A 27,237-nucleotide genomic window follows, 5' to 3' on the forward strand; every position below is an offset into this window, starting at 1 on the left:
TTTTGGCTAAAAAAAAATATGTATAATTTGTAAGTGCACTGGGTATTATAGTGTTTCAAGGTTATTGCACAGTGCCTGGGTTCTTTCACAGTTCATAGTTTGTAGGTATAAGCATGCATGGTTTTCCTCAGCAGATGGAAGATCAAATTTCCATTCCTCTGATATCCTTCTCAAACATTTAAGTTAAGACTGAAAGTTAATTTTTGACCTTGGAAACAGCGGATGGTAAAACTTAGTTATTATGTCATTATAGATCATTCATAGCACTATGTGTATTAAAAATATATACTAGAGAAAAACAAATATGGGACAAATAAACAGATGAACCTCCACCAGGCACCCCATTTTTGTGCAAAAGCCCAACAATAATGTATCCAAAATAAGCAGGTTACTGTTCTTCAATCCTTTTGACTTTACAGTCATAACCCTGGTCTCATTTAAATGGTAAATCTTTAAATTTTACACCCAAAAAGTCAGAATGAGTATAAGTGATCCTGAAAGCAATGCCACCAAGGCTAAAGTGTCGTTTAAAAGATTGAGTATTATTAATTATTTTAAGACAAACTCAGTGTAAAGAAACAACAGCCGTTGTGCTTGTGCAGTGCAGATAATAGGTGCGGACACTCCCTCAGAAAACCATGTGTACAGAGGTGATGAGAGAAATCACTGCTCTTCATTCCTGAGTCACAGTGAACCTGGAAGTGTAGTAACGAGGGTTTTCACTATCACAGGTAAGAGGGAAGAACATTCATCTTCCACCATCCATTGCTGCGACTCATAGCTTTTTATAGCATTCATCTATCTGCAGCATGGATGGTCTTTTTGTACGTCCATGGTGTGCAGTATCACAACTACTTAATTGACTGTTGAACGGCGCGCCCCGTAGTATCGCGAGATTAGCTCATCGGCGTGAATTGGGTTTCTAACGTTACATCCGAGGGAACAGAAGCGTTAAGCCGGCACAAATAAAACCGCTAAAATCTTAAATTATCAATTTGTATCATATGAATTCACTTCAGCTCTAGTCTGACATCGGTCTTCAGGTAACTGATAGCTTAGAGGCATATTTACATTCTCCAGTGCTCAACATGTATGGATGCTAACGTTAGCTCGCTAGTTATTCGACGGATGTTATGTGTGAAAACAAATCTGTTTTTATTTAGGAAGGACGATGTCTGTGGAGCAGAGGAGAAGCTGGATACTGACAGGCGCTACGGTCGCTTGTGTCGCCGCCCTGTATGTGCCTTGTGTGCAGAGGACCGTCCCCGGTGGAGACTCAGGTTGGTGCTAACCAGCTAATGCTAATGTTCCTCCGGTTATGTCACATGGCTTTGTTGTGTTGCCGGGCAGCCAATCGTGTGGAGCCTTGTTTATGTAGCTGTCCGTGGTGCTGCTGCTGCTGTTCCTCTTTATACGCCAACGGGAACTGCAGGTACAGTAGGTGCAGGTACACCAGCTTGAAAAACCCCCAAATTGTGCAAACATCACGGGCATAAAGCTCTCAGGGAAATAAAACACTAATACCCAGAAACATTAGCTTTTAAAATACAAGTTTCAAATGATTAAAGAAATGAAAGGCGGCTTCTTAGTGAGCTGTTAATAGATCCTATATTAATATTTTCAAAGTCACTCAGTGAGACCAGCTACTCTAGAGTTTGATCAAGTGAATGAAAGTATATCTGAGTCTAGTTCATTCTGAAGATTTAATGTCAGAGGCAGAGTTATATGTTTTAAGAGACTGCATTTGCCCTGTAGAGTAAATTCATCTGAGTCAATACCCATTTGATGACACTATACTTATATATACCTCTGGTAAGATATACAAGAGGTCTTTTGTGCCATGTGCAATGATTATAATGAACACACAGCACAAAGTTATCGCTTTACCATTAGATTTTGAGATATTGTATTGTTCATGATTTGTGATGTGTTTAATCTTGTTTGTTTTTTTTTACTGTGTTTCTTGTCTTCACTGAAAGTAAGACACATTTCTGCCAATTCTGCCCTGATGGGACTGTAAAGTTTATTTTCTATGTTCTAAGTTACTTAGATATTGATTTTAGAGGGAATTTGGTGTTACTTGTGATAGCACGAAGTATGTGATCAGAGAATTCTCTGAAATGTTAAACCGTTGCTTCAGGATAAAATATCATTGGATATTTATAATGAATATTTGACCCACTGGATTAATTTAAATTTAACATTTTATTTGTAATACTTCTGTACATGTTGAGACATATCATTATAGATTATGCTATGACAATGATTATAATGATAATTTTGTCCATATGATCCATCTGGTCACCTGCACTGCAACAGTGCATTCATAAAACTAACAGAAAATTTACATTGTCAAAAGTTAAATTTTTCCAGAAGCTGTAAGGAGGAAAAAAAAAACAGTAAAACTATAAGTGCCAAAACATTGTTTTTTACTCACTGCACTACCATGGTGGGTAATATAAACACCATTTGTAATGCCAAAGAATTATAGACAGTCCTTGCCTTTTTATGTGTGTCTGCATAAATTAAGTTTTCACTGTTCTGTAAGGAGTTTTATCAGTGGACTAAAATGTATTTCACTCAGCACCTTTACATGTTGTAGGCCAGTGTGTTTTCCAACATTCTTGTAATGCAGTTTATGAAGGAATGCCTTGCTCAATTACAAACAGTGTTTAGAAGTGATAGCTAGGTTACAAACTTGTAAATGTGGACTTGAGGGCATGAAGGCTCTGCTTGTTAGGTTTGCACTGCTCTGGCATACAAGCTGCAAAAGGGAATGCACATTTGCAGAATGAAAGCATATGAAAAGCTCGGCCAGATATGAGCGAGCAGAGATGAGGAGAGAGCAGGCAATTGGAGCGCTGAGTAGCCCGGCTGGTTGTGCTGCTGTCTAGCGAACAGAGCCTTTGAAAAAATGGCCAGCCCCTTCTCCACAGTGTTTAGGGACGGTGCAGGATGCCCGCTCTGATAGTGCCAGCTGAACACCCTCCGAATTCTCCAGGTCTCCGTCTCTGTGTCCTAATCTCTTTAGGTGTGATGTGCCCTGGAGAGGCTTGAGCGCAGCCCCGCGGGTACGCTGTTGTCTAGGAATGTGGAGTGTGGAAATGATGGGGATTATGGGAAGACTGGTGTGGGTGCCCATGCTCCACTATCACAAAGACTCTTGGCACCCTTGCTGCTACCCCGTTGAGTCAATATTTTCCCTTTTTAGTATTGGGGCTGCAGAACTGCATCTATATGGCACTGAGATGGATGTTTTGGCTCAGTATTAGTTTGAGTTTCTATGTTGAATGGTGTAAAAGTGTGCCACTACTGAGGGAAAATGAGTGAAATTGAGAAACCCGATGAAGGATGAGAAAGTGTGATGTAAAATGATGGCAGGTAGCTGGCGGCTCATGCCAGGTGAAATGGAGCTGTGAAAACATTTAAGCTGTGCAGGTGGAGGAGTTCTGACTTCATGGTCCATTAAACTGATAAGAGTTAGGGCTCCTCATGTGGCAGAAATTTAGGCATCATAATTCACTGTATCGGCAAGGTTGCAAAATAAGTGAGGCATCCATTGCCATTTGAAACTCAGCCATTCTGTTCTATAATGGTTGGTGTCCTGGCGTTCCTGCTGTTCAAATGTAAGTTTCTCTTTGTTTATTTTGAATATGTGAAAACCCTCACAGTTGCTTGGACTTAAAATAACCAGCTATATTTAGTTGTTGTTTTTAATGTTTGATTAGCTCTGAACCAGTGTGATGTGTAACCCTAGAGAGCTATTTTAACCCAAAGCTTTTAAAAAAAAGTTAATTTAAAAACCTTTTAATTATTTAATGTAATTTGTTTCCTTGGCTGCATGTAGTGCATCTTACATGTAATATACTGTAGACTGTAAAACTGCAATAATAGACTGTACCCTTGTCCGTCTTGATGCAGGAAACGAGGCAGGCCACTGTTCCATTGGCTCTGTTGGATGGAGGAGATGCAGGACTACCCATCTAGTACCAGTAGAGGGAGCTGTCTTGAACCCAAACATTTATCAATGTCATTTAATCTGAACCAAATTTCAATTTTCATGAGTGGGAGATGCAAACATTGGGTGAGAAATCAGTATAATTTGAAACGCTCTGGGTGTATTCTGGCACAAATGGGTTTGTGCCCAGATACATTAAAGCTTCCTCAAATAGCTTTTAGGGGTTTTCTTTTCACTTTGTGCTGCGCCTCACACAGAGCTTGTCAAGAAATTGTGCAACGGGCTCTTATTTTTACAGCTTACCTCATTCTGTGACTGTCACCAACGTTGGCTTTTTGTTTGTGCCCAACGGACTAAACGAGACATTGAGACACTGGGAGTGTGGGAGCAGGCGAGAGGCACGTAGAGCGGCAGAAGAAAGAGGAAGGGAAAGGACCCTGATGCATGGGGAGGATGGGACTGGAAGCATTATTCTCAGATCAGCATATGTGTGTCTTTGTGTGACAGAGCATTGGAGGGGGAGTCTAATGGTTTGTGTGTGCGTGTGTGTTTATATCTATGTGTATGTGCTGGAGAAGGGGAGGGAGGCATCAGGGGAGAAGCGAGAGATGAAGAGAATGAGCGTGCCGCTTAGGAAATGTCACACTGGGAAGATTTGCAGGTTTTGATCCTGGCAAATTAATGCAAAACCCCAGTGCAAGTATTTGATTTGGGAAAACTTTGGGAGCAGACTTGTCTCTTAATAATAATTATTGGGTTTACATTAATTTCCTGCCCTATTCTCTTCCACAGGAGAACTGATCACCACTGCTTGTGAGCTGGGGGTAAGTATTAGCTGTATTGTTTAATCAATTCACTCATTAACTCTTATAAGCATTAAGGAAGTTTAATTAAGCATGGGCAGAAAGCAGATTAATTTACTTTCAGTCCACAGGTTTTTTCCCCTTCTTTTCTATACACTTATTTTACTAAGTTGCAAGTAGAGAATGCTATAATTTGCAACCCGTTTTTCAAATCCAATTAAAGTCAATGGTAAGGCGATGGCTTTTGTAGGCTTTGCCTTATGTACGGTATAAGGCTTATTATATCCACCCCTCTTTTTTGTGTGTGTGTGTAAGCCGCGAAGAATGAACTAAATCGGGTTAACAGTTATAATAAGTTTTATTATTTAATAAAGTTTATTACGCCGCTGTGATCCATTTAGGGAGGCTGTGTCGGTGTCACTATGCCAGTAATCCTGCCGTTAGTGCTGCAGTCCGTGTGGCCTCCCTGTCTGCCTTTCAGGCCTCCCCAGGGCCTTGCAGGCCGTCCCTGGGCCCCAGGCTGCTGGCCCCCCCTTTCTGATCCCCAGAGTTCTGCCTCCCTTTCCTCCCTTTGGCCGTTGTCCCTCAGCTGTCCTTTAGTTGCATGTCTGTCCACTCCTGACGGCCACACAGTCCGTCCTCCACGCACTCATAACTCGTTCTCATTTTGGTGGAGTTACCTGACAATTTGATGCTACCATTGAGTTCACTAAGCTGCCTGCTGAGTTGCTATCTTTTTTTCTTTCTCTTACTCTCTGCTTAACTCCCTCTCTTTTACTCCTCAGCTTCTCCTGACCTACATGTTCTACCCCAAATCCCTCCCTCAGTTTTGGGTGAAGTTTTTTTGCGTGTTTGAATGTAGCCAAAGAGCATTTGCTGCATCTGAGGTGACCAGTGAGGTAGTCACACTCTCACCTTTCAGCTCTGTCTTCATTTGAAGAGCTGCCCCTTCTCCCCGCCTGCGTAGCTCGTGTTATCAGTGCTAGGGAATGAGTCTGTGTTTAATGACTGAGCCCTTATCTGGGTGAAGGAGACTTAGCGGCTAATTGCTGTGATTGCTGAGATCCCCCAGGCGAGAATGACTGCGGCTCGGAGGTGGTTTGGGGGCTGGGGCTGGCGAGCACCACGTGCTCTACCACAGACTCTAGGGAGCTGCACTGTCCTTGGGAAGAGGCCAGAGGAAAAAAAGTGAGAAGACGAAGGGAGAGAGGGAGAAGAGGGCTCTTGTATCATAGCAGAGTCAGTTTGCGGTCAGACCAGGCGGGATGTGTCTGACTCTCCTCCATTACTGCAGCTCTATAGCACAGCACCACTGGTACCCACTGAAGGCAGAATAGCAGCTAGATTTGCCACTCAGTCAGGAAGGACAAATGAAAATAACACTTCCTTACAACTCTTTCACTTTCACTCAGTGCTCTCCTATATTGTCTGTCTAGCATTTGTCCCCAGTTCTTTATACTCCTATATCTTTTCAAAACAAAGTACAACATCTGCACTATCCGCCCTCTTAGCATGCTACCTGCTGAAGCACATTTTCAGTGAATCATACCTGGTTTATGTGCTGTTCTCTTGGTGCTGTGAATGTATCTCTTATTGTGTCACTGGATTTGGATTTCTTACTTTGTCATTTTGTTTTCAGGTGGCTCATCCTCCAGGATACCCTGTCTTCACCCTACTAGCTCGCCTGGCAATGTGTCTTTTGCCCTCACTCTCGCCAGCCCACAGCGTCAACTTGATGAGTAGCCTGCTGGGGGCTGCAGCTTGTGGTGCCCTCTGCTTTACTGTCTGCAGGTATGCACATGAAAATATTACAATGTAGAGTATTTGTGTAATTCTTTTTGCTCTGCTATCACTGTGCTTTGACTTCAGGTAAAGTGCTTGAGTAAAAATAATTCCCGGAGAAGCCGTTTTTTGTTGTCTAGTTTTCACTCATGACTGCCTCTACACTGGATGTGATGTCACAAAATCTTGTTAGTCTTTGCATGTCTCAAACTTGCATATCATACATGTACAGAGACGCCTTCCTTCTTCTGCAGAGAAATCAGACAACTGCCTTCTCGTGACGAACTGAGCACACTCTCTAATCAATTTGTATAGTAAAAGTCAAACATCCAAGGGGAGTAATATTAAGAGGAAGACATTTTTTGAGTGGAGGAGGTTTTTCAACATTCCCCTACTGACTTTTTGCATCTTGATGCTGTCTGGAACAGAGAGTGGTATTTTTGGGTCCTGACTGATTGGCAGTGGCGTCTCTGATCCTCTGTTCAGTATTCAGGAGCAGAGCCTAGCCGTCTTCCTCCCTCCCACCACCCTGCCCTGCCTGTTTACCCATCAGCCACCCGTTGTGAGTGTGCGTGTGTGTGTATGTATATCACAATTATCGCACCCTCCAACCCCCACCCTGACGTCCCTGTTCCCCTGCCCCCCCATTGCCCAGCATGCTCCCAATCCTGACATAGCACGATTTCTAATCTCCCCCTTCTTGCCTCCTGGGTCTGAGAGGAACAGGATCACTAACTCCGCTCCTCCCTCTCTCCTCTCTTCAACCACCTCTCCCCTCGCTCAGTCATGAGCACAGTTTACTTTCTTTGCATTGCCATGTACCACCCTGCAGTTTTGCCTGCTGCTGACCCCATCATGTAAGGAGTATTTTACCCCTTCGCTCTTTGTGTGTGTGTTTATCTCGCGTGGATGGCTGGACTACCTTACATCATTCTTTTGCTGATCTTAGTAATTTTCCACATGGCATTGTTGGTGGCAGCTTAGTGTCAACATTTTTTTCTTTTTGTCACTATTTATGCATAGTGGGGCATTTTGAATTTACTCTCCTAGAATAGGAATTGTTGAATATGATGTAATTTCTACCTGCTGTACTCTTTGGCAGGCTACGTGGACTCATTGATAGTGGGGGAGAAACAGGTGAAAAGAGTTGTGTGTTTGTTCCCAGGTGCGCAGTACAGGGCCTATTTCCTGTGTGCTTGGCCAGTTTGTACTAGGTGGCAGGTGGTCCAGAGAAGGTCAGGGTACAGGGTCAGCCCTGCTGGAGTAGGGCAGGGGCTATGCAGGAAGTGCTCCCCTGGGGACTGGCTCTAAGCCCAGACTGCATCAGCCTTAGACCATACCCTACCTTACTGATCCTCTGAGGTGAATCAGAACCTGCCGGCTACCACCACACTGCCCAGGACAGTACAGGACATTGGAGAGGGAAAGAATAAAGAGAGGACAGAAAGAAAGCGAAGGAACACTGTGCTTCTTTTTGACTGTTTGGCTTTATCTCCTTTCTGACCCCCTCTAGTCTTGCATTTGATGAGTTACTAGTCAATTGGAGGATTGGACTCAGCTCTTGGCCAGACATTTACAGACAGTTATTTTGAGGCCAGAAAATATCCATGCAGTCTGGGTGATATTTAGCTTACAGTGTGCATGTTAACTGTAGCCCTGTTTGTAATCTCTGGGGATTTAGATCCAATTTTGGATTATGGTCAAATCAAAAGTCATTATGAGGACCTCCAGCCCCACCCACCCCCCCAACAAGGGCTGATGGGTAGCAAGGACTTCAGCCAGAGCACACAGTCACACCATATAAGCTCTTAAGTATGAATGTATAATCTATGCTTTCAATTTGAAAAATAAGCATAAAAGGTTTTTGTTATTATCGGTTCAGGGTCTAGTTTGGGATGAGCTTGTGGCTGTTGGATCAGCTGGCAGAGTTGGCCTGGTGAGTGGAGAGGGCTAAAAGGTGAAGAGAGGGGTACAGGGTTTCCGGATGGTCAAGACCTCTCTCTTGGTTCTGGCACAGAGAGCATTGGGTGCTTTGACCATATCAAGAAGACTGGCACAGAAGTCATGCCACATCCCGGCAGGGATTCTCTGACCGGACCAGTCTCTCAGATGAAATGCCAAAACTGATCAATTGACGGTCATTCATACCTGCTCTACCCTTGCAGTGACATCCGTTTGCTCTTGCTCTAGTTCTTTTCTCAAACATAATTAATTTCTCTAATGTCTTTTGTTACTTTTGTCTCTTTGAGACCCACATAAACTTTTTCGCTACTTCTTATTTGGAGGTTTGCATCAGCTAAGAAGTAGACTTTTTCCCCCCAAACAAATCATTTCTTTGTGTCATTATTTTCAGATGGCAAAATATATTGAAGTTAATACGGGTACTTGAAGGCAGTTTCTCTCAAATAGTAAATTGTAAGACCTTGAAATTCATCTGGAATATACCCAACATGGCAAGCCTTTGATGTATCAATTTAAATTAGTCGGCCAGATTGCCGTGTTTAATGTGGGGGAATGTAAGTTGATAGGCTTGGAAGCCACTTCTCTCTCTTGCATAAGTTTAAATGTAGCACTTAGCCTCCCTTTGATTTGTCAATTACAGTTCTCTTGGCTTGATCATATGGTTTGATGGCCAAATTGCATGTCTTGTTATGTTTTCACACCATGGCCTGACAAGCCTTTGAGGATGGTCGACGTAATGATAATTACTATCGATTGCACTTGGAGGTTCACAGAAAGAAACATTTGGCCCGTGGAATGCTAAAGGCCTCAGCCATGAGTCTGTAGAGGAATGCACCCTTCATAGCGGGATAATCCAGACAGCTCGGTATTCTGTGCTCTCTCGTTTCACAGTTTATCTGCTAAAGCTGCTCTGAATCTCTGCTACCTGAGAGGAATCTCTCTCCATTTCCGAGCTTATCCCATGAAACCAGGAGCAGACACGTTAGCGTGATGACAGCCATCAGAGCAGAAAAACAACCTCGGAACGCTCAGTCATCAGCACTTTTTGTTTGATCACATGATTACATAACGGGACTGTTGAAGCACACCAAACGTGTCTGGCCTCCCCTTTCCCTGGCGGCCCTCGAAACAAAATGCACACCTGCGAAAGGCTCCCCCACCAGGAGCTGGCCCATGTGGCACAGCTGATACCTCAGTGGACCGGAGGGTGGGCGTGGTGCCATCCCCTGCCTTGTGCTGCGTCTTCAGCTCCTTATAAGGACCTCCACCATATGGTCCTGATGATGCTTTCCCTCCTTGCTCCACTCTGCCCATTCAAGTGGGTTGTTTTTCCACAGGGGTGGGGTTGTGTTTATATTTTTGGGGTCAAGGAAGGAGCAATGTGTGGGGTGGATTGTTTTTTTGCAGCCACTTGCATAGTTTTTTTTTTTAACGTGATTTGTGATATCTTGGAAACAGCTGAGCAGTTTTGTTGGATAATGCACTCACCTCTCCCTGCAGGTGGCAAGATTGCCCCTCCCTTTCACATCTGCTATCGTCAGATAAAATCTTCCTCCCAAGTGGCAATAGAGAATACACCCATTGCTGTTTTCTTCTGAAAATGCAAAAGACAATTTTAGGTTTGTCTATTTAAAAGGCCCCAATCTTTGGACCTTTTGTTCCATTTCCGCAGTATCTCATTCGTCATATTGTAGTCCAACAGACCCCCTTTACTCCCCCCATCCTCAGCATGACCAATAGTTCCCCCAGGACTCATCCTCTAATACAGTTAAACAGATGTCTAATGAAGATGTTATTTCCTCATTACTGGCTACGGGAGGTGGATAGAGAGGAGGAGGGAGGAGGGCTAGATAGACAGCAGAATACAGTACCAGTTTAATATTCCTTTCGCCCGTGGGCCTGAGATTGTGTCTGCCTCGGACGTCAATATTACATTCCTCACCCACCACAGGCAGTCTTAATAAGGCACCAGGCACGGAGACGGATCAGACTCGGCAATTACAATTCAGCCAGAATTAGTTAATGGAATCTATACAGCAACATTTATGTATCACTGGTGTGTGCCTAATGACTTTGTTGGAAAAAGCAGCAATAAAAATGGCATTCAGTGAATTGCATAAACACAGGGTTTTTGTAAATTGTTTTTTTTTTTTCCCTCTTCCTGTAATTTTTTGTGTGTTGGGTGGAGATTAAGATGGCATTCTGGGAGAAATTGTCATGTCAGTGGCTGCATTGTTTGAGCAGAATTGTGGTGATTAATTTTACACGCACTTGGAGCACTGGAGCGCTTCCTGGAGGAGGGGTGTCTAAGCGGCAGAGCTGGGACCCTTATTTACCCTCGTCTCTGTTCGCACAGACAGCATCCTTACTGCACACTCTGGATGAGGCAGGGAAGACAGTGAAGTGCCCGGTTTGGTGATTGGCCTAAAATTAGGTTGTGGCATCCCAGATTCAGATATACTGTTTTGGAAAGTCAGTTAGGCAAAAAGGAGTATGCTGATTCAATACTGAACACAATTAAAGGTTTTAGATTTGTTTACCTTAATATTGATAATGTGATATTATTTTAGTGCTAACCTTTGGGTCTTTCAGAAAATAATTTCACACAAAACAAATTTTTAAAAAATGAGGAATTCATTGAGTATTTCAATTAGGTAGAGCAGCCTAAAAAGTTCAAGATCATATGATATAGCAATATCAATAATATATCCATAAAAAGTATGGGTGATATGGCTGAAATCAATATCATTAAATTATGTATAAATTACTTCACTTTAAAATAAAAACTTAAATAACATAATATAATTTTGTTCATCTTTGCCTGAAATTTGTCTGAAATAATTGATTTAAAGAGGCACTCCAGTTATTTAGTAATGCACTTCCACGAAGTTGTGGACTTACAAGAGATACATACATACATAAAGAATCATCAAAATCAAAGCAGCAGAGGTTGCAACATCTGACTTTTAGTGTCAAGTGTGGGTCAAGACCCTAAAACACTGTATCCTACATTTCCCATAATGCAACTCAATAGCATCTTTATTTAAACCTTCCCAGTCTGGTAAATATCTTTCCAGCTGCTCGCCTCCAGTTTGTTACAGGCTCCCTCCAGAGTTACAGATGACATTATACAACTGTAAACTGAACTATGTACATTCTTACTATACCCCTTTTTAAAACATTTTTTAAATGATAACACAATACGATTGTATTGTCATGATACGTTTCCACTGAAAGTTGATCAATAATACAAAAATATTGCACAGCTGTAATCCACACACTGACTATCTTTAAAACACATTGAAGTATTTTATTTAATAAGGTTTTGATTTCTTGACATGTATACTGTATATATCGTATCATTTAACGCTTAAATTTGTATATCAATTGCTGCTTGGCTTTGAAATTTCAAAGCAATGCATCAGAGAGTTACCACTGTCATATAATAGCTACTAAGTACCCTGCCTGGTATCCTGGCCAGAGGAGACCCCTAGGGTGTCATCGAGGGCCAGCTGGAAACCTCAGCCTCAGCTCGAGCAGGCCACCTCCTCTACGGGCTCTCTACCCTCTTCAGGAATGTGTGATTCTCTTCCAGCGCTGCTCCCCCAAACCACCACTCGGTTAGAGAACAGTACAGCACTGATCCGTGATGGCACAGCTGTGGTATTGTCTGGTCCCCGGGGTGGTGTGTGACAGTGGCTCCCTTGGCCAACGCCATTGTGAAGCCTCATTCAGTGTATAGTGCTGGTGTAGGCTTTTTGTGTGCTGTTATTTAGCACAGACGACTGGTGCTGGCACGTCTCTAGCCTATACTGTAGAACTGAGAGGGTAAATGAGGCAGGTCCCATTTTGACACTTCAAAGTGATTGTACTGAGCTTTTGTTGTGTCCTTGAATAGGACACTGCTTACCAGAGCCTGTTGTGTCATTGTCATTTATTATTTTTTTATTTACCTTTAATCTTTCCTTTTGAACCTGCGTGTAAAATTGTTTTTCTTATTTTCCCTATTTTCTTATGTTTCTTCCTTATGTATACTCTTAGTTGAAAAAAAGTTGAATTATTGGTAATTTTCTAAGTCACATTATTTCCAAATTTGTGCCTCATTTCAGGCTTTATGCATAATATTTGTCATTCAGTTAATTACCCAAGTGATGACATAGAAATTTTGGCAGGGTGGATCAGTTCAGGGTAGAATAGTCTCGTTGTCAGCCGTGTTATACTCCTGCCACGTCTCAACCAGGCCATTGTCACTGAGCCACAACATTTCAGCACAGCAGCATCCTGCACCGCATTGAGTGGTGATAACAGGGAACACGGCCACATTGGTGTCAGAATGTGTCCTGCTTTATCTGCGCGCCCTGGGAGCAGCCAGCCAGGAGAATGAGCTGCGGAGAGGCTGAGAGGCTGACTGGGACCCAGGTGGTCCCACGCAGACAGACAGGTCATTTACAGCCACACTGTACACACATCACTGGGCTCTTACAGACTGACAAGCTCTAACAGAGAGATTTGTCAGCCACTCAGGGAGAATAAAGAAGTCGGAGAAGAAGAGTGTGTGTGTGTGTGTGTGTGTGTGTGTGTGTGTGTGTGTGTGTGTGTGTGTGTGTGTGTGTGTGTGTGTGTGTGTGTGTGTGTGTGTGTGTGTGTGTGTGTGTGTGTGTGTGTGTGTGTGTGCGCGCGCGCGCGCGCGCGCGTCTCTGAACAGTGACGAGTGCTGCCTGGCTATCAGGCGGGGCTTCAGAAGCCAGAACAGACTTGGTGTAATAACCCTGTCCGTGGACCCCCACGACTGCTCCGCACCCTGTGCTACCTCAAAACCAGCCCCCCTGCTAGGTGTACGAGCTATGGGTTAATTGTCATGCAGGGAGGTAAAATTATGGGTGCGGGGGGTCTCTGCACCTCAACAAAAGTCCCCATTTGCCCCCACCCTTCTTCATCCCTCCTTCAAGTTACAACTAATTCCTGGAGCGGTGCAGCGAGAAAGACGCTGCTATCTCTTATTAAGACCCACTCCTAGACACCCCATCAACAAAGTCGCCACCCCCCCCCCCCCCCCCCCCCCCCCCCCCCCTCTTTTAAGTGCGCATACACACACATATATACATACTCATTCACCAGGCTCGCCTTACATTGAACACAGAGGAAAAATAGTGGAGAGAAGGAGAGAGAAAACCCAAGAAAAAAAAGGGGAAGTAGTCAGCAAGCAAGAGTTTTTTTTTTTTCTACCCTCCTCTCGCTCTCCCTCTCCTTTTTTTCCTGATTTACCGCGCTTTCCTCAGAAAGCTCCATTGTTCCCCTAGCCTAAGTCTCATCAGGCCTTTTGTGGCTGACTATCACAGCGGCAGGCAGAGAGCTGGAAATGTATAAATGGTATCATGCCTTGTGATTAATGGCGGTGCTTATGAGTCAGGTCTGATAACGGGCCTGCTCTCTACTCAATTTCAGATACCGTTAATGGAATCTGTCTTCTGCGATTGTAATGTGAGAGCGCCTAATTTGCTATGGAGCTTGAAGCTGTCACCGGCAAGGGATTGTGGGGTCATAAGGGACCTGGCAGCCGTTTGGCCTGCAGCTTGTATCTGCGGTGCTGAATAGAGCAGCTCTCTGCCTGTCAGTTAGCTGATAGGCTGATGAGGACTCTAAGCCACTCCACACAATGGCGGAAAGGGCCATACTGCCTGACTTCCCTAATTGTCGAGCCTGCTCATATTTCAGAGCCAGCATGCCGGGGACTGGGCTGCTTTTTTTTTTCCCTTTTCTCTTTTTTCCCCTCTCTCTTCTTGAACTTTTTTCTTCCTTTTTCTATATTTCATCCTTCATCCCGCACACTGTCTCACCCCTTTAACGCACACTTCTCTGCACTATTTTTCTTTTCTTTCCCTTCTCCCCATCATTTGTCGCCTCTCTCTCTCTCTCTCTCTCTCCCCCTCTGTCTCTCATTTTAGTAAGTGGTGGGTCTTAGCGTATGACAGATTATCCCAAGTTTGCTTCAATTACCGCAAAGGAGATGGAGACAGTACAGGAGAGGAGGAAGGGGGGAAAACTTTTGTGCACACATTATATTTAAGAAGCTGAGGATAAAGTGCTATCTCTACCATGATGGTTTCTGTGCCAGTCTGCTCGAGATCAACCGGCTGCCAGGGAGGGAGTTCTCATGATATATGAATGGCCCAATTCACCGAGAGTGTTTTTCAAGGTCTTGTCCGAGAAGCAAACTTGGGTTGCGGGGAGATTATAATGGCTCCCCAAATTAGTCTGGGGGAAGTGGTGGCTTTTTTTTGACTGCAGAATTTTAATTTTGTGTGAAGCTGCTGACTTTGTTGTTTTTTGTGTCACTGCAGTGTAAGTTAGGCCAAATACCATACTGGAAAAACAACTTGAAGTTTTGTAGCCTTTAAAATGGACTAAAAACAATAAAATAAGACTAAGATTGGTATATTTGAATTGGTTAAAATGTTTTCCAGATTCTTTTTAGTTCAAATGATTTTTGATGATTGCAGCGACCTCCTCGAAAAGTGTAAATGTCTTCAAAGTTAAAACAGCATTTTAGTTGACCAGACAGCGCCTGAATCCGTAGTTTGGTTAGAACCAGATATGTGATTTTAAGTAAACATAGGATCCTCCTCCACAAATCTTTATAATAACATATAATAATGTTAACCTCTCCTCCCTCACTGTCAGGTTGGCAGGTCCCGGCCCCGGCGCAGTACTGGCTGGAGGACTCTTCGCTGTCTCCAGGCTGACCTGGCAGTGGTCCATGGTTGCAGAGGTCTTTACTCTCAACAACCTTTTTGTCGGGCTGCTCTTCTTCTTGACGGCCAGCTTTCACTGTGCTGAAAACGCCTCTCAGAGGAGGAAGGTAACTGATGACTTGTGTCTTTCATTTTCCTTCTGATTGTTCCTCATGTGATTTGCAAAGATAACTTCGGCTTGAACTCACAGTGCTGTACTGGATTGCTTGTCCTTGTCAGATTTCATATTGGGGGGCGCTGTGCTGTGGTTTGGGGCTCTGTAACCAGCACACCTTGGTGCTTTACGTACTGGTCGTCATTCCCTGGGTCCTTCACAGACTCTACTCTCATAGGGTAAGTACTAGGGCTTTATTTATAGAATCTCACATAGAAACACATTGTAAAGGCAATAAAATTGGCACTTATCAATCATACACTCAGCTGTGTGCAGTCAATAATTATAGATTCCATCTGTTCATTTTGGACTTTACAGACTGTAAAGTAGAAATACTTCTAAATATGTATGTACCTGTATGAATGGAAACGGTTTATCCAAGAAAATGGAATGAAACCTGGGAGTAGTGTTTCTGACAGATATGTATATAGATTTCTCTGAAAAACCTCCTTGATTCCAACTCTAGTAATTTCTCACATCTGAGTCTTGTTACTGTCAGCAATTTAATATATATTAAATACCTGGTTATGTGTGACAACAAAAAATCTAAAACAGGGTTTCTTGGGATGCAGCTTTTTCAAATGTTGGTCAATTTTACATCCATTTTGGGGAACATGAAAATAAGTACCGTATTCCATGTTATGTCAACAGGAGCTGTCTTTGCGTATCCTTGTGTCTCTGGGAGTGTGTTTTCTGCTGGGTTTTCTGCCATACATCTACCTGCCCATCTCCTCCTACCTCAACACAGCTCGCTGGAGCTGGGGGGACCAGACCACCCTGTCAGGCCTGCTGACCCACCTGCTGCGGGCTGAATATGGCACCTTCAGTCTGGTACATCCCGCTTGCCCTTCTATATTTAAACTACTACTACTATGTACACACTCAGTTCTAATCATGTCATTAATCTTCATCCTTTCTGTCTTCTCTTTTTTGTGTTTGCAGGCAAAGACAGAGAACTCCGTGAACCTGACCACAATGTTAAAGTGAGTTTGTGTGGCCTTTTTTCAGTTTTTTTTTTAATCTTTCTTTTTGACTAAACACATGTGAAATACTGAACAAAAGTTTCTCATTGCATGTACTTAGTTCACACTGTGCTGTACTTATTGTTGAATCACTTTTCTTTGAAGTTGCATTTCATCTCCTTGGTCTGCATATCCCACATTGCATTTGAAAATAAAACTGTCTGTGTCATTTAGAACTGCAAAAATAATTGAATTATTGATTTATCTTTTGGTTATTTATAAGAGTAATCAATTATTTATTTAGTCTATAAAAATGTCAAAAAAATGGCCATTACAGTTTCCAATAGTCCAAAGTGAAGTCTTCAAACTGCTCTTCCAATAACCCAAAGATATACTATAAACCAGAAAAAAACAACAAATCCTCACATTTGAGAAGCTGAAGATAGCAAATTTGTTTTGTTTTTGCTTGATATGACTTATTAATCAATTATAGATATTGAAAATGAATCAACAATTTGATAAGTTGATTGGCTAATCAATTAATTGATTCATTGTTTCAGCACTAGCATCATTGATTTCAGGCAGTCTCTTTGCCCTTGGTAGCATTTTGTGTCTATAAAGACTGTAGATTCTAAAACGGAGTAGTTGAGTAACAATAGAGAGAAATGTTGGGATTTGATCTGAGATACAGTGAAGGGCACAAGTGGTTCAAGAGATGAAGGACCCAACCATTCTTCACGCCGGTTCTGGTGTTTTACACAGGTTTAACCAAAGACACCAATCCGTTCTGAGAGCCCAGAGTCATTTCTCCAGCCCATCTCTCTCTCTCTCTCTCTCTCTCTCTCTCTCTCTCTCTCTCTCTCTCTCTCTCTCTCTCTCTCTCTCTCTCTCTCTCTCTCTCTCTCTCTCTCTCTCTCTCTCTCTCTCTCTCTCTCTCTCTCTCTCTCTCTCTCTCTCTCTCTCTCTCTCTCTCTCCAGCAGCTTTTGTTCTACCCATTCCACTCTCTCCCATCAAAGCAGAACTGAACCTGCTTAGAGGGCCAAATCGCTGTGTTCTGTTTCTCCAGCAGTTTGAAATGATCACTCAGCTCTGGTGTTTAAGCGTGACAAGCTGTGATGACAGACACTGCAATAGAGCTGGAGAAATTGTATTTTTCCACTCCAGCACCCCACCCACCCACTTCCTCCACCCGATTCTCTCCCCTGCTTCCTCGCTACCACCACTGCAGTCATCCCACTCCTGGTATCTTTCACCAGCTGACGGGATGGGGATGCGTGTGCGTCTTAAGACCCCCCACTACCAGCCCCCCCTCTGCCAGGCACCCACCCCTTCCCATCACCCCTGCTGCTTGATGGACAAGCACACCTTCAAGATGGGGAAGAGAGGCGAACATGACAGGCATGTCGCACTGGAGACGTAAACCCGCTGGAGAAGCTGACACACACACTCACAAACACACGCTTGTGAGCACATTCACACATAGTGTACATTGGGAGATATAGAGACTCAATAAGCTGTCAAATAGAGATGGGTATTAAGGAAGAGGCAGGAAACTATCTCTGTGCTCTGAGCAAGCGCTCTGTGACTGACAGGCGCTGTGAGGGGAGGATGGGGCAGCAGGGGGTGGATGACACAGTCATTCGTATCTGTCAATCCGATTGAAAGGAGGAGCGCAGAGTCCAAGGAGTTTGTTTTGATAAGGGATGGAGGGCATTTAATAATTGGTGTCCTTGAGTTCAGTAGCAGGGAGAGTAATTGAGTTTGTCTTTGGTGTCCATCATATATATTTATATGTGTGCTTGTGTGTGTGCAGGGCCCAATTGGACCACTGCCTGACAGACCTTTCCCTTCCTGTTCTGGTGCTGGCAGGAACAGGCCTCCTCCTCTCCTCATGGGATAGGTAGGATGAGGATGCAACACATCAAACTCTGTCACACTCGCATCTCAGCAGCCACTTCAACCACAAATCTAATCCCCTGGAGTAAAAGACAGCGAACAAAACCACTGACAAAATGCTGATCTTAGAAAAAAAGAATACAAAAAAACACTGAGGCACCTAACTGTCAAGCTGTCGCATCGCTCCACAGTCAAATCAAGAAGGGCTGATGTGTATTTTGGATTTTCAAAAACATGTTTGTGTGTGTACAAGTAAATCGCTGCTTGTATGTATCCGCATGTGGCAGCGTGATCCAGTAATTCATTACAGTGTTGCCTTTGCGAGAGTCTGTGGGGTGGAGTTGATAAAGCCTAGTGAAACCCTGGGGCTCTGTAGGGCATCGGCCACCCCCCGCTTCCCCCTTCTCCTGGGGGGCACTTTGATAAACTTGGCTACAAACACATAGATAAAAAAAAAAAAAGAGCAAGGTCATTTTATAGGATGCCAAAATGAAAGCATGCAAACGCTAATTTACCTAATATTAAAGAACATTTTATTACTCAAAAGTCAGCATTTACTTTTTAACTATTGTGCTTAATGTGAGGAAAACAAAAATAAAGGGAAGCTTGACTGACTTAGTGACCAGCCAGCGGAGACTGTCATATCAATCTGTTGGCAGGAAAATCAAAAGTATTTTTCTGTGGCTTGGAAGTGTCTCTTCAGGTTCAGATGATGATTTGTCATTGCCATAAGGGTAACGTGTTTTCTTTTTAGTGTATAAGTACATTTTACAGCTGTACTGTAATGAGTATGTGATTCAGCGCTTGGCACCAGCTCATTATGACTCAGTCTGCATTAGAAAATCAATCATGCACCTCTTAGCTGGCTCATGTATACATTTGCTCACGGGCTTGTGATCTCCATCCCTGCATTTATATTTTTATGGAGTTATTCAAAACAAGTATTTTTTTATTAAATAACCAGACAGAGGCTTAAATTATGGACATGGCTATCCAGAGTTAAGTAGAACAATATTTGTATACTGATAATGAAAAGTACTGTAAATATGAATATTTTAATGCAGTATGTGAATAACTTTCTTGTCTCAGAACGTGTTGCTCAGTGTCCTGGCTCTTCACTGCCATGCTGCTTGTCTACTCACTGTTTTTTGCTTGGAGAGCCAACCTGGACATCAGTAGACCTCTACTGCTTGGAGTGGTGAGATATAAAATTTCAGCTCATTCTGCCATCTTCTCTCTGCTTTGTTGTTTTCACTTACTTGTGGTCATGTAAACATGTGCTCATGGACTGAGTTACAGTTGCAATCACAGCACAATTTTCTATATATGAGAAGTCCATACAGGTAGAACAGGCTTTCAGAAATCAGAGCACTTAAACAGTAGTACCTATTGAAGCTGATCCTGGAATAGATCCATGACTGGACCTGAGACTGGGCTGAGGAAAAAAAAAGCTGCAGGAATCACGTGTGTGTGTGTGTGTTTGTGTGTGTAAATGCGTATGCTCACTTCCTGCAGGTTGAGCGTTTCTGGCTCCAGAGTGATGCTGCAGTGTGTGTGCTGGCAGGCCTCGGCTTGAGCAGGACACACACTGGGCTGGAGAGGAGGCTGGGCCATGGGGGGCTGTGGAAGACCACAGGCTGGGTCCTCACCATGGCTCTGCTGGCACATATGGTGCACACTAATCACAGGTGAGCATCACACAAAGTTAGCATACTTGGTTTAGGATGTGATGAAAAATCATCAAGTTGAGTCAGGAATCGAGTAAAAAGTTAAAAGACATAACATTATTTATTATTATCTCCCACTAGAGAGATATAACAACAGCAGAGTAATCACAGAACACTCAACCTGGCAGAAGAAACATACAAAAAAACGTTTCTCATCAGTTTCTCAATTCAAACTGATCTTTTGTTGCATCTTTTTTGTAGTTTTTGTTTTGTTTGTTTTGTGTTTCTTTTGGTGGTCCTGTCAGAAAAGCTGCTACTTCTTGTACAATCGCTGTAAATGCTTGCTGAGGTTTGATCAAGTTTGATCAACTTTCACTTTACAGTACTCCTGTGTCCCAAGTTACTTCAGTGTAGAAAAGTTAAAGTGAAATAAAAACTCCCTTCTCATTCTAGTTCCTTCTCAAATCCCCATGCATAAGTATTCCCTGAGTCAACCCGATTTGTTTCTCCTCTGCGCTTCATACCGCAGGTCTGAACTCCACATGTCAGGTTTTTCTCTGCTCACCCCATGGTAGGGGCTAAAGAGAGGCACGGTTAGCACATAGATTCCACTCACAGAGCTCAGTCTGAGATGTTAGCTGTCCGAGAAGGCAGATTACACCAGCGTAGTGCCGGGGAGTGCCAGACAGCCATCACTGAGCGGCTTTGATCAAGGAGAGAGCATGGCCTGTGCTGTCAGACCCATCACACCTGTCTCCCCACGATTAGATAGGCAGCCAGAGCGCTCTGCAGAGGGGAAGGGGTGGGGGCACTGACAACTTACCCTCAGAGCACCTTGAAAGCATACCTACAAACAGGGACACACTCACATACACGCAGTTACACACATCACACACACTTCTGAGCAGAGGTAAGGATGCACTCACTTGCCCTTCTAAAAGCAAGTAAACACAACTGCTGTTTTGATGATGCTATACAGTATGACGGTGTGTGCGCTGATGATCCTAGGGAATGTGACCAGAGCAGAAACAGTGTGGTGGAGAGGTTCGGCAGGGAGCTTTTAGCTTCCATCCCGACAGACTCGATCATCTTGACCAGAGGAGATCTGCCAGGAAACTCCCTCCGCTACCTACACTACTGCCAGAACGTACGGCCTGATGTATGCCTGGTCGACCAGGAGGTCAGAGCTTTAATTTCGCAGATGTCTTGTCTATGTCGGGTCCAGAACAGTTGTGGTTTAGTTTTGATGTTACTAGAAAGCAACACTAAGAATAAAGTCTTGTTAAGAACATCTTAATTTCAGAACCAAAAACCTACCTAGAAGAAAAGGTTCTCTGAGGACACAGTTAAGATGAAGTTGTAAAAAATGTAGGTATTAATGGGCGCAATAGCCTATAAAGACACATACTACTTGATGGACTACGTGATTCTCTCTACACATGTGTCCTGTCTCTTCAACTACCAGATAAGGGAAAAAATGCCTAAAGAATAATCATAAAAGAAAACCATTAAGGTATACAAACAAGAATCATCCATAGACAACACGAAAAACAGAATTAAAATGAAATTATTATACTGTATGTTTTACAATTGTAAAACATTTATAAGCTGAGAAATTTGTCAACTAAGAAAGACCTAATAAAATTCGGAATAGATAGATTTTGTGTGGCGAACAATATCTTTTAGCAAAATGTCAATGTACCTTGTCTGTCTGATACCTGACTTAGTTTAGTTTAATGTCGTCATTACATACATCGTTAATAAATAGTCCAATCTCAAGGGGCTTTACAACAGCAATGTAATAAATAATAAATAAACAATTAGTGAAAAGTAAGGACAGAACACTCCCTTATAACGTCAAACATGGAGTGAAAGCCACTAAGATAGTCAATAAATCCTTCTCTTTAACCGGATTGTACACTGTGTGGTAATTCTTTAATTGCTAATCACACTGGATACAAAGACTTGAATGGAGTTGGCGGTTCTCTTTCTTCTTTCTAGATGATGACATACACTTGGTATGTGGCCAAGCTGGGGCAGCACCACCCAGGGGTCTACTTTCCTGGCCGCTGGTGGGACCCTCTCCACCCTGAGGGGAAAGACACCTTCAGTCTGGAGCAGTTCCTGTCCCACAACAGACAGTGAGTCACAGGGAGAGAGCAGAGAGAGAATAAAAGGATGGTCTGAACAGATAAATAAAAGGGTATCAAATGGAGAGAGAGAATGAATTGAGAGGGATACAATGGTCCAAATGAACAAGTGGGTGATCTAATGAGGCAGAGATCAGTGGAATGGTCGACACAGCGGTGAGTGCAGGGAGAAGATAAGCCCATAGAACTGTTGAGGCCATAAAATGAGTTTGATGAACTACAGAAGTCGACTAATCTGCTTGATTTGGTTAAATAGTCTCTAGCGCACTCGTTGCTGCTCCCTGCTCTCATCACTCACTCCTCCAGGAGTAACTGAGACCCAGAAACTGGCAGGAGACCTGTTAATACCAAGCCCACCAGGGGGCAGTGTTTGCCAGGCCAACATGCCTGTCTCTCAGCGGGGCAACACTGACCTGTGGGATTAACCCTCAGGGCCCGAGCCTTCGGTGAGCAGCACATGGTTTGAGGGATGCTCAAAGGTATTTGGATGAGGAAATGTATTTGAGTTAGCCTACATGTGTTTCATCAGCAGCAGTTACCTGAGGTGAGAAAGGAAAGGGAGATAATTGTGGAAGGGCGCAGTATGAAGCCTATTTCTGATTGTTTGTGTTTGTTTCTCTGTAGGAGGGAGGTGTTTGCCTGCATCGGGCTGTCTGATGGAGACCCAAGCTGGGAACGTAGCTTCTCCCGCTGGCCCCTGGGTGTGTGTGACTACTTAGTACCCGTTCAGAGGCAGTTTCACCCTGAAAAGTGGGCCCATCACACTCGCAACATTTACAACTGGAGTGAGCCACACAACAGGTGCACACGTAAACAACACTTTCTTTCCTCTCAAGTAGCTTTAAGGCTTAAAAAAATCCACACTGTCTGCCAGAATTGTCAGAATATTCAAACCTCAGAAATGTTATTTTTTATGGCTGCACTAATCGGTCAAATGGAAATATTCTAGATGGCTCGGCCATCATTTTATATACATTTCCCCAAATTCAGCCAGACAGATTTGATATCTTTGGAAACTTTTGAATCTCAACTAGAATTTGAAATTAAGTTTTGTAGGTTTGAACAATACGCAGCATAAGTCTTTAATGAGTTACTGAGTTTTGAGGGGTTCAAAATGAGCAAGATGTTGTTGTCCTTTTTGCCAAGAAAACAGATGAATCCTTTGGCAAGTTCTTTAAAACAAGACATGATCTTCGCATGAAAACTAGAAATATTGACACAGAAAGATAATAAAACCCAACCAGTGAGTCCTAACTGCGTTATTTTGTCACCAAAAGCAGAAAAGATCTCCTTGCTGCCGCTTCTCTCTGTGGTCTTCAGTCGTCCTTCCACAGAGCTCCCCTCAGTGAGGTTGTCCTCTGTTCTCCATGCTGTGATCCAGCTCTTTGTGAATTCCACCAGAGCAAGACATTAGGCTCTCAGCCATTTGAAATGAGACTGAAGATGAAAAATAATGAGTTTCTTATTGCGTTTTGTCAATAACTGTGTCAAAAGTGGAATTAGTCAAAGCTCCATATTCTGTTGCTGTTGCCAGCAGCCCTTCATTCACTCAGATATCCACGGCTGAATACTGTGACATTATTTCCCGCACCCTCACGACAAGCGTGTCCGTCGATGCCCACAAGCCAAATATTAGCTCGGGAACCCTGCTAAAATATTCTTTTGAAGAAGAGGTCAAGTGTTTACAGTCAACAAAGTGAAAAAAGGGAGATGTGGTTTTACTCCATGTCTAATGTGCTAGCTGGTATTGTTGCTCAGTCATTTAATGTTTATGCAGCAAACATTGATGTTTAGTGTATCAAAACCTGCACAGTTGGGTGGAACAATATATTCACATAAATAATCATTTATAGTTAGTGGAACTGTGCACAAGCTAACGCCTGAGGCTGTTTAGATAAAGAAATGTTTTTTTGTTCTATGTGTGAACAGTTTCCATCCTGCGTCCTGGGAGCGTGTGGCTAATGAGGAGATGTGGCAAGCCAGGTACAGTAAACTTTTTACAGGAGACACTGGTTTCTTCTTTTGAGAGGTTGTATACTTTGCAGATAAAAGCTGCGTCACGATGCATACTAGCCTGCTAGAACATCTCCATAAACCAGTCTTGTGTGGTAGAGCATCTACATGTACATTCTATTTGGTGGCGGCATCTACATAAATCACTCCATTGGAGTGGTGCGTCTGAGAGTGTGGATCTGCATGGCTCATCCATCCAGCACTTAGCCCTGAGCCTGCGTGCTTTGTTTTAGGATGAAGACGGCTTTCTTTCTGTTTGACCTGGCAGAAAGGATGCAGGGAGAGGGGAAAGCTCGCCTCTTTGAGCTGTCTTACACTGTGAGTCTGACCTCAACAAACATGCAACAGTACTGTCATTTATAATAATGGAGAAGATTAAAGTATCACACAAGGCAAAGTATGGCATATTCAGCAGCTTTATTTGTTATTTTTGGTAACATATGCTTTTATAATTGTGTGTCTGTATCTGTCTGTGTACATGTGTTTGTGTGTGTGTGTTTGCTGGGCAGCTGTATAAGGAGATTGTGGAGGCCCACTCAGACTACCCTTCAAACTGGGACAAGAACTTGGCACTGGCCTGCGAGAGGCTGCTCCGCTCAGGTCACCGGGGCTACAGTCCAGACAGCCTGCTGACCTGCAGCACCCAGCACTTTAGTCTCTACTTAGAGAAGGAACCCACGGATCCCCAGGCAGCAGCCATACGCTCGGCTGTTGCTCACCTGCTCAAAGAGAGAGACAAGCTCCGCCAGAGCCGGAGGCGAACCCCATGACAGCATCCAGGGAGACCTACACGGAGCTGGCACCCTGAGAGTGTGCCGCGAGCTTGACTGAAGTGTGAGGCGAAGGGGACAAAGTCTAAGGCCTCTTCTTATGCTTAAAAGGTGGTGCTCCAGTGGGATGCTGAATGATGTAGTGGTCTCTAAATGGCCAAATTGGATTTCTGAGTTGGGAGTTTGACTGAAGGGGGAAAGCTGATGCAGAAGTACTGGTCTGTACAGAACTCTGCACAAAAGATGGAGTTAAAAGTACTGAGCCATGCTTCAGTGGATGGATGTTTACAGTTGACCAGGGACAGAGCTTGACTTCAGGAAGCCTTGACTGACCCCAATCAAGCTGTGCGTGCTCCCCTTAAACTCGCCCATTCGATTGCTTTATCGTTACATCTCGTTCTTTTTTTTTCTCGCTCTCTCTCTTCTGCTCTCACAGCTTTTAACATTCTGATTATTTTGCCTCAGCCGCTGCTCTAGTTCTCTTTTTCTCACATTAGGTTGGCATGGCAGAGATTGAGGGAAACCCAATTTAGGGGGCAGAAATGGGGGATTAGAGCCGCTGTTTAATCTAGGACAGACTTGTGCTGTGCCACACAGTCCTCACTCCACATCACCAGCACTACACACCCACCCCTCTATCCATCCATCAGTCTATCTTAGATGGTCCTTTAAATGTTTAAAACTAATGGATTCATGAGTGTGTTTTTTTTTCTCTCTCTCTCTTCCCTCCTAACGGGAGGGCTGTAATCCCTCATGGATTTAAATGAAATGTGAAATGTCACAATGCCAGAGACCCTTTTAGAGGTTCGTTTCTGTGTTTGTGTGTGTGTGTGTGTGTGTATGTGCGTGCGTGTGCGTGTTGGTGAACATGCTTAAATCTCTACCCAAGCCCTGCCGGAACCACATATAAACATAGACAATAAACAGATTGACACACGGAAAAGCAAAGTGCTTTGATCATCCGACAAGCACAAAGTCATGCAAACTGCAGGGACACACGTAGACACGCGAGACCACGAGCTCCCAGGAAAATAGACTTTTAGCCCTGTGAGGGTTGCTGGGAAGACAACGTGACACCAGAGTCACTTGAACACTACATTTATATCTTTGACATGTTCTCAGGATCTGACACCTCAGTTAGACAATGCAGCTTTTAATGAGCGTTGTGCCATGAAAATTTGTTAATCAGAGGTCAAACCAGTGTGTTTTCAGAAGATTTATAAAGCACTGTTGGAGGAGTCTGCTGTTCAAGATGCCACTAGAAAGCAGAGGACAGTAAGTGTATGTGTAGTTTTCTCAGAATGTAATCTGCCCTCTCCATTTGCAGGCCTGGTTAGCGGCTGTCAGCTGGCTGGATGATGAGAGTCGACCCATTGTAGCACAGATGGTTCGGTTTCTTGTATAAAAAAAAAAGGAAAACTGTCACTCTGCTTTCTACCGTTAAAATATTTCAATAAAGATTCTGTTTTTTAAAAATATTTTTTGGACCTTTTTTCCAAAGTAGACTTAGGTATTCTGGGTCACAGGTTTAATAACAGAATAGTTTCTGTCACTGTTCTTCATCATTCAACCATTTTTTAACCTCAGTTACATATGTGTGTATTTGCATGTTTACATCGGAGTGGTTTTCAGTCTCTTGTCTCATGCCCTCTTTATGTTTCTACTTTACTTTCTTCCTGTCCTCCCCTTTGTCATCCCCCTCTTGTCTCCCACCCTCTTTGCCTCTCATCCCCTCTCACCCTGTCTTCCCCTAACCCCTCTGTTCCTCTCCTCTCCCCTGTCTCTGAGAGTCAGTTGCCCACCCTAAATCAGCAAGCTGCTGAGGATTGTGGGAACCCATGGAATCGCCGTGACCAGGGATGCAGGCAGGGAGCCACGGCAACGCTGGAATGTGGGGCGTCTGAGGAGATAAGAGCTGTGAGCCCAGCCAGGGAGAGGGGAGGGATGGAGCGAGAGAGGAGCGGCGGGGGGGAGGGGGGGGGGGGGAAGAGGACGAGGCAGAGTGAGGGTGAGATGGAAACAGGGAGAGCAGCAAGTCTGTGAATGGGGAGACAGAAACACAACACCATAAACAGCCAGAGAGCAAGACAGAGTGAGACAGAGAAAGAGGGGCGGGGGACTTAGGGGGGCACACACTGGAGATGGGAAGCCAGCCTTATTCCTCTTTGCATTTCATTTACATCCCTGGCCGTATCGACCAATCGGATTGGGAGCAAAGCCCAGGGCTTAGGAGGGGAATAAAAAGACAAAATGCCTTTGCTGCTCTCATCCCTCCCTGATAATACCCCTTCTGTTTTTCTTTTCTCTTTTTCTCCCGTCTATAAGTAGATACTGTCCGAAATGCCAGCGGAAAAGCGACACCTCCGC

At 43.7% G+C, this 27,237-nt stretch overlaps 1 protein-coding gene across 2 annotated transcripts; it reads left to right on the forward strand.

Moving 5' to 3' along the window:
- The first annotated feature begins 902 nt into the window (after nt 1-902).
- Nucleotides 903-26,334, forward strand: tmem260 (transmembrane protein 260). 2 transcript variants are annotated; one of them, XM_042388870.1, is made up of 17 exons: nt 903-1,043; nt 1,164-1,280; nt 4,751-4,782; nt 6,401-6,552; nt 15,187-15,364; nt 15,477-15,590; nt 16,063-16,242; nt 16,354-16,394; nt 18,188-18,274; nt 19,360-19,468; nt 19,786-19,958; nt 20,946-21,117; nt 21,939-22,078; nt 22,712-22,888; nt 24,017-24,070; nt 24,334-24,418; nt 24,610-26,334. In XM_042388870.1, exons 2-17 carry the CDS (start codon nt 1,172-1,174, stop codon nt 24,868-24,870), a joined length of 2,064 nt encoding a protein of 687 aa, XP_042244804.1. In that variant the 5' UTR covers nt 903-1,043; nt 1,164-1,171; the 3' UTR covers nt 24,871-26,334. The 2 variants fall into 2 exon arrangements, with proteins under 2 accessions (XP_042244804.1, XP_042244805.1); XM_042388871.1 differs by having other exon boundaries at nt 1,168-1,280.
- The last annotated feature ends 903 nt before the right edge of the window (nt 26,335-27,237 follow it).

This window comes from Thunnus maccoyii, chromosome 16, assembly GCF_910596095.1.
Source record: "Thunnus maccoyii chromosome 16, fThuMac1.1, whole genome shotgun sequence".
Classification (NCBI taxonomy): domain Eukaryota; kingdom Metazoa; phylum Chordata; class Actinopteri; order Scombriformes; family Scombridae; genus Thunnus; species Thunnus maccoyii.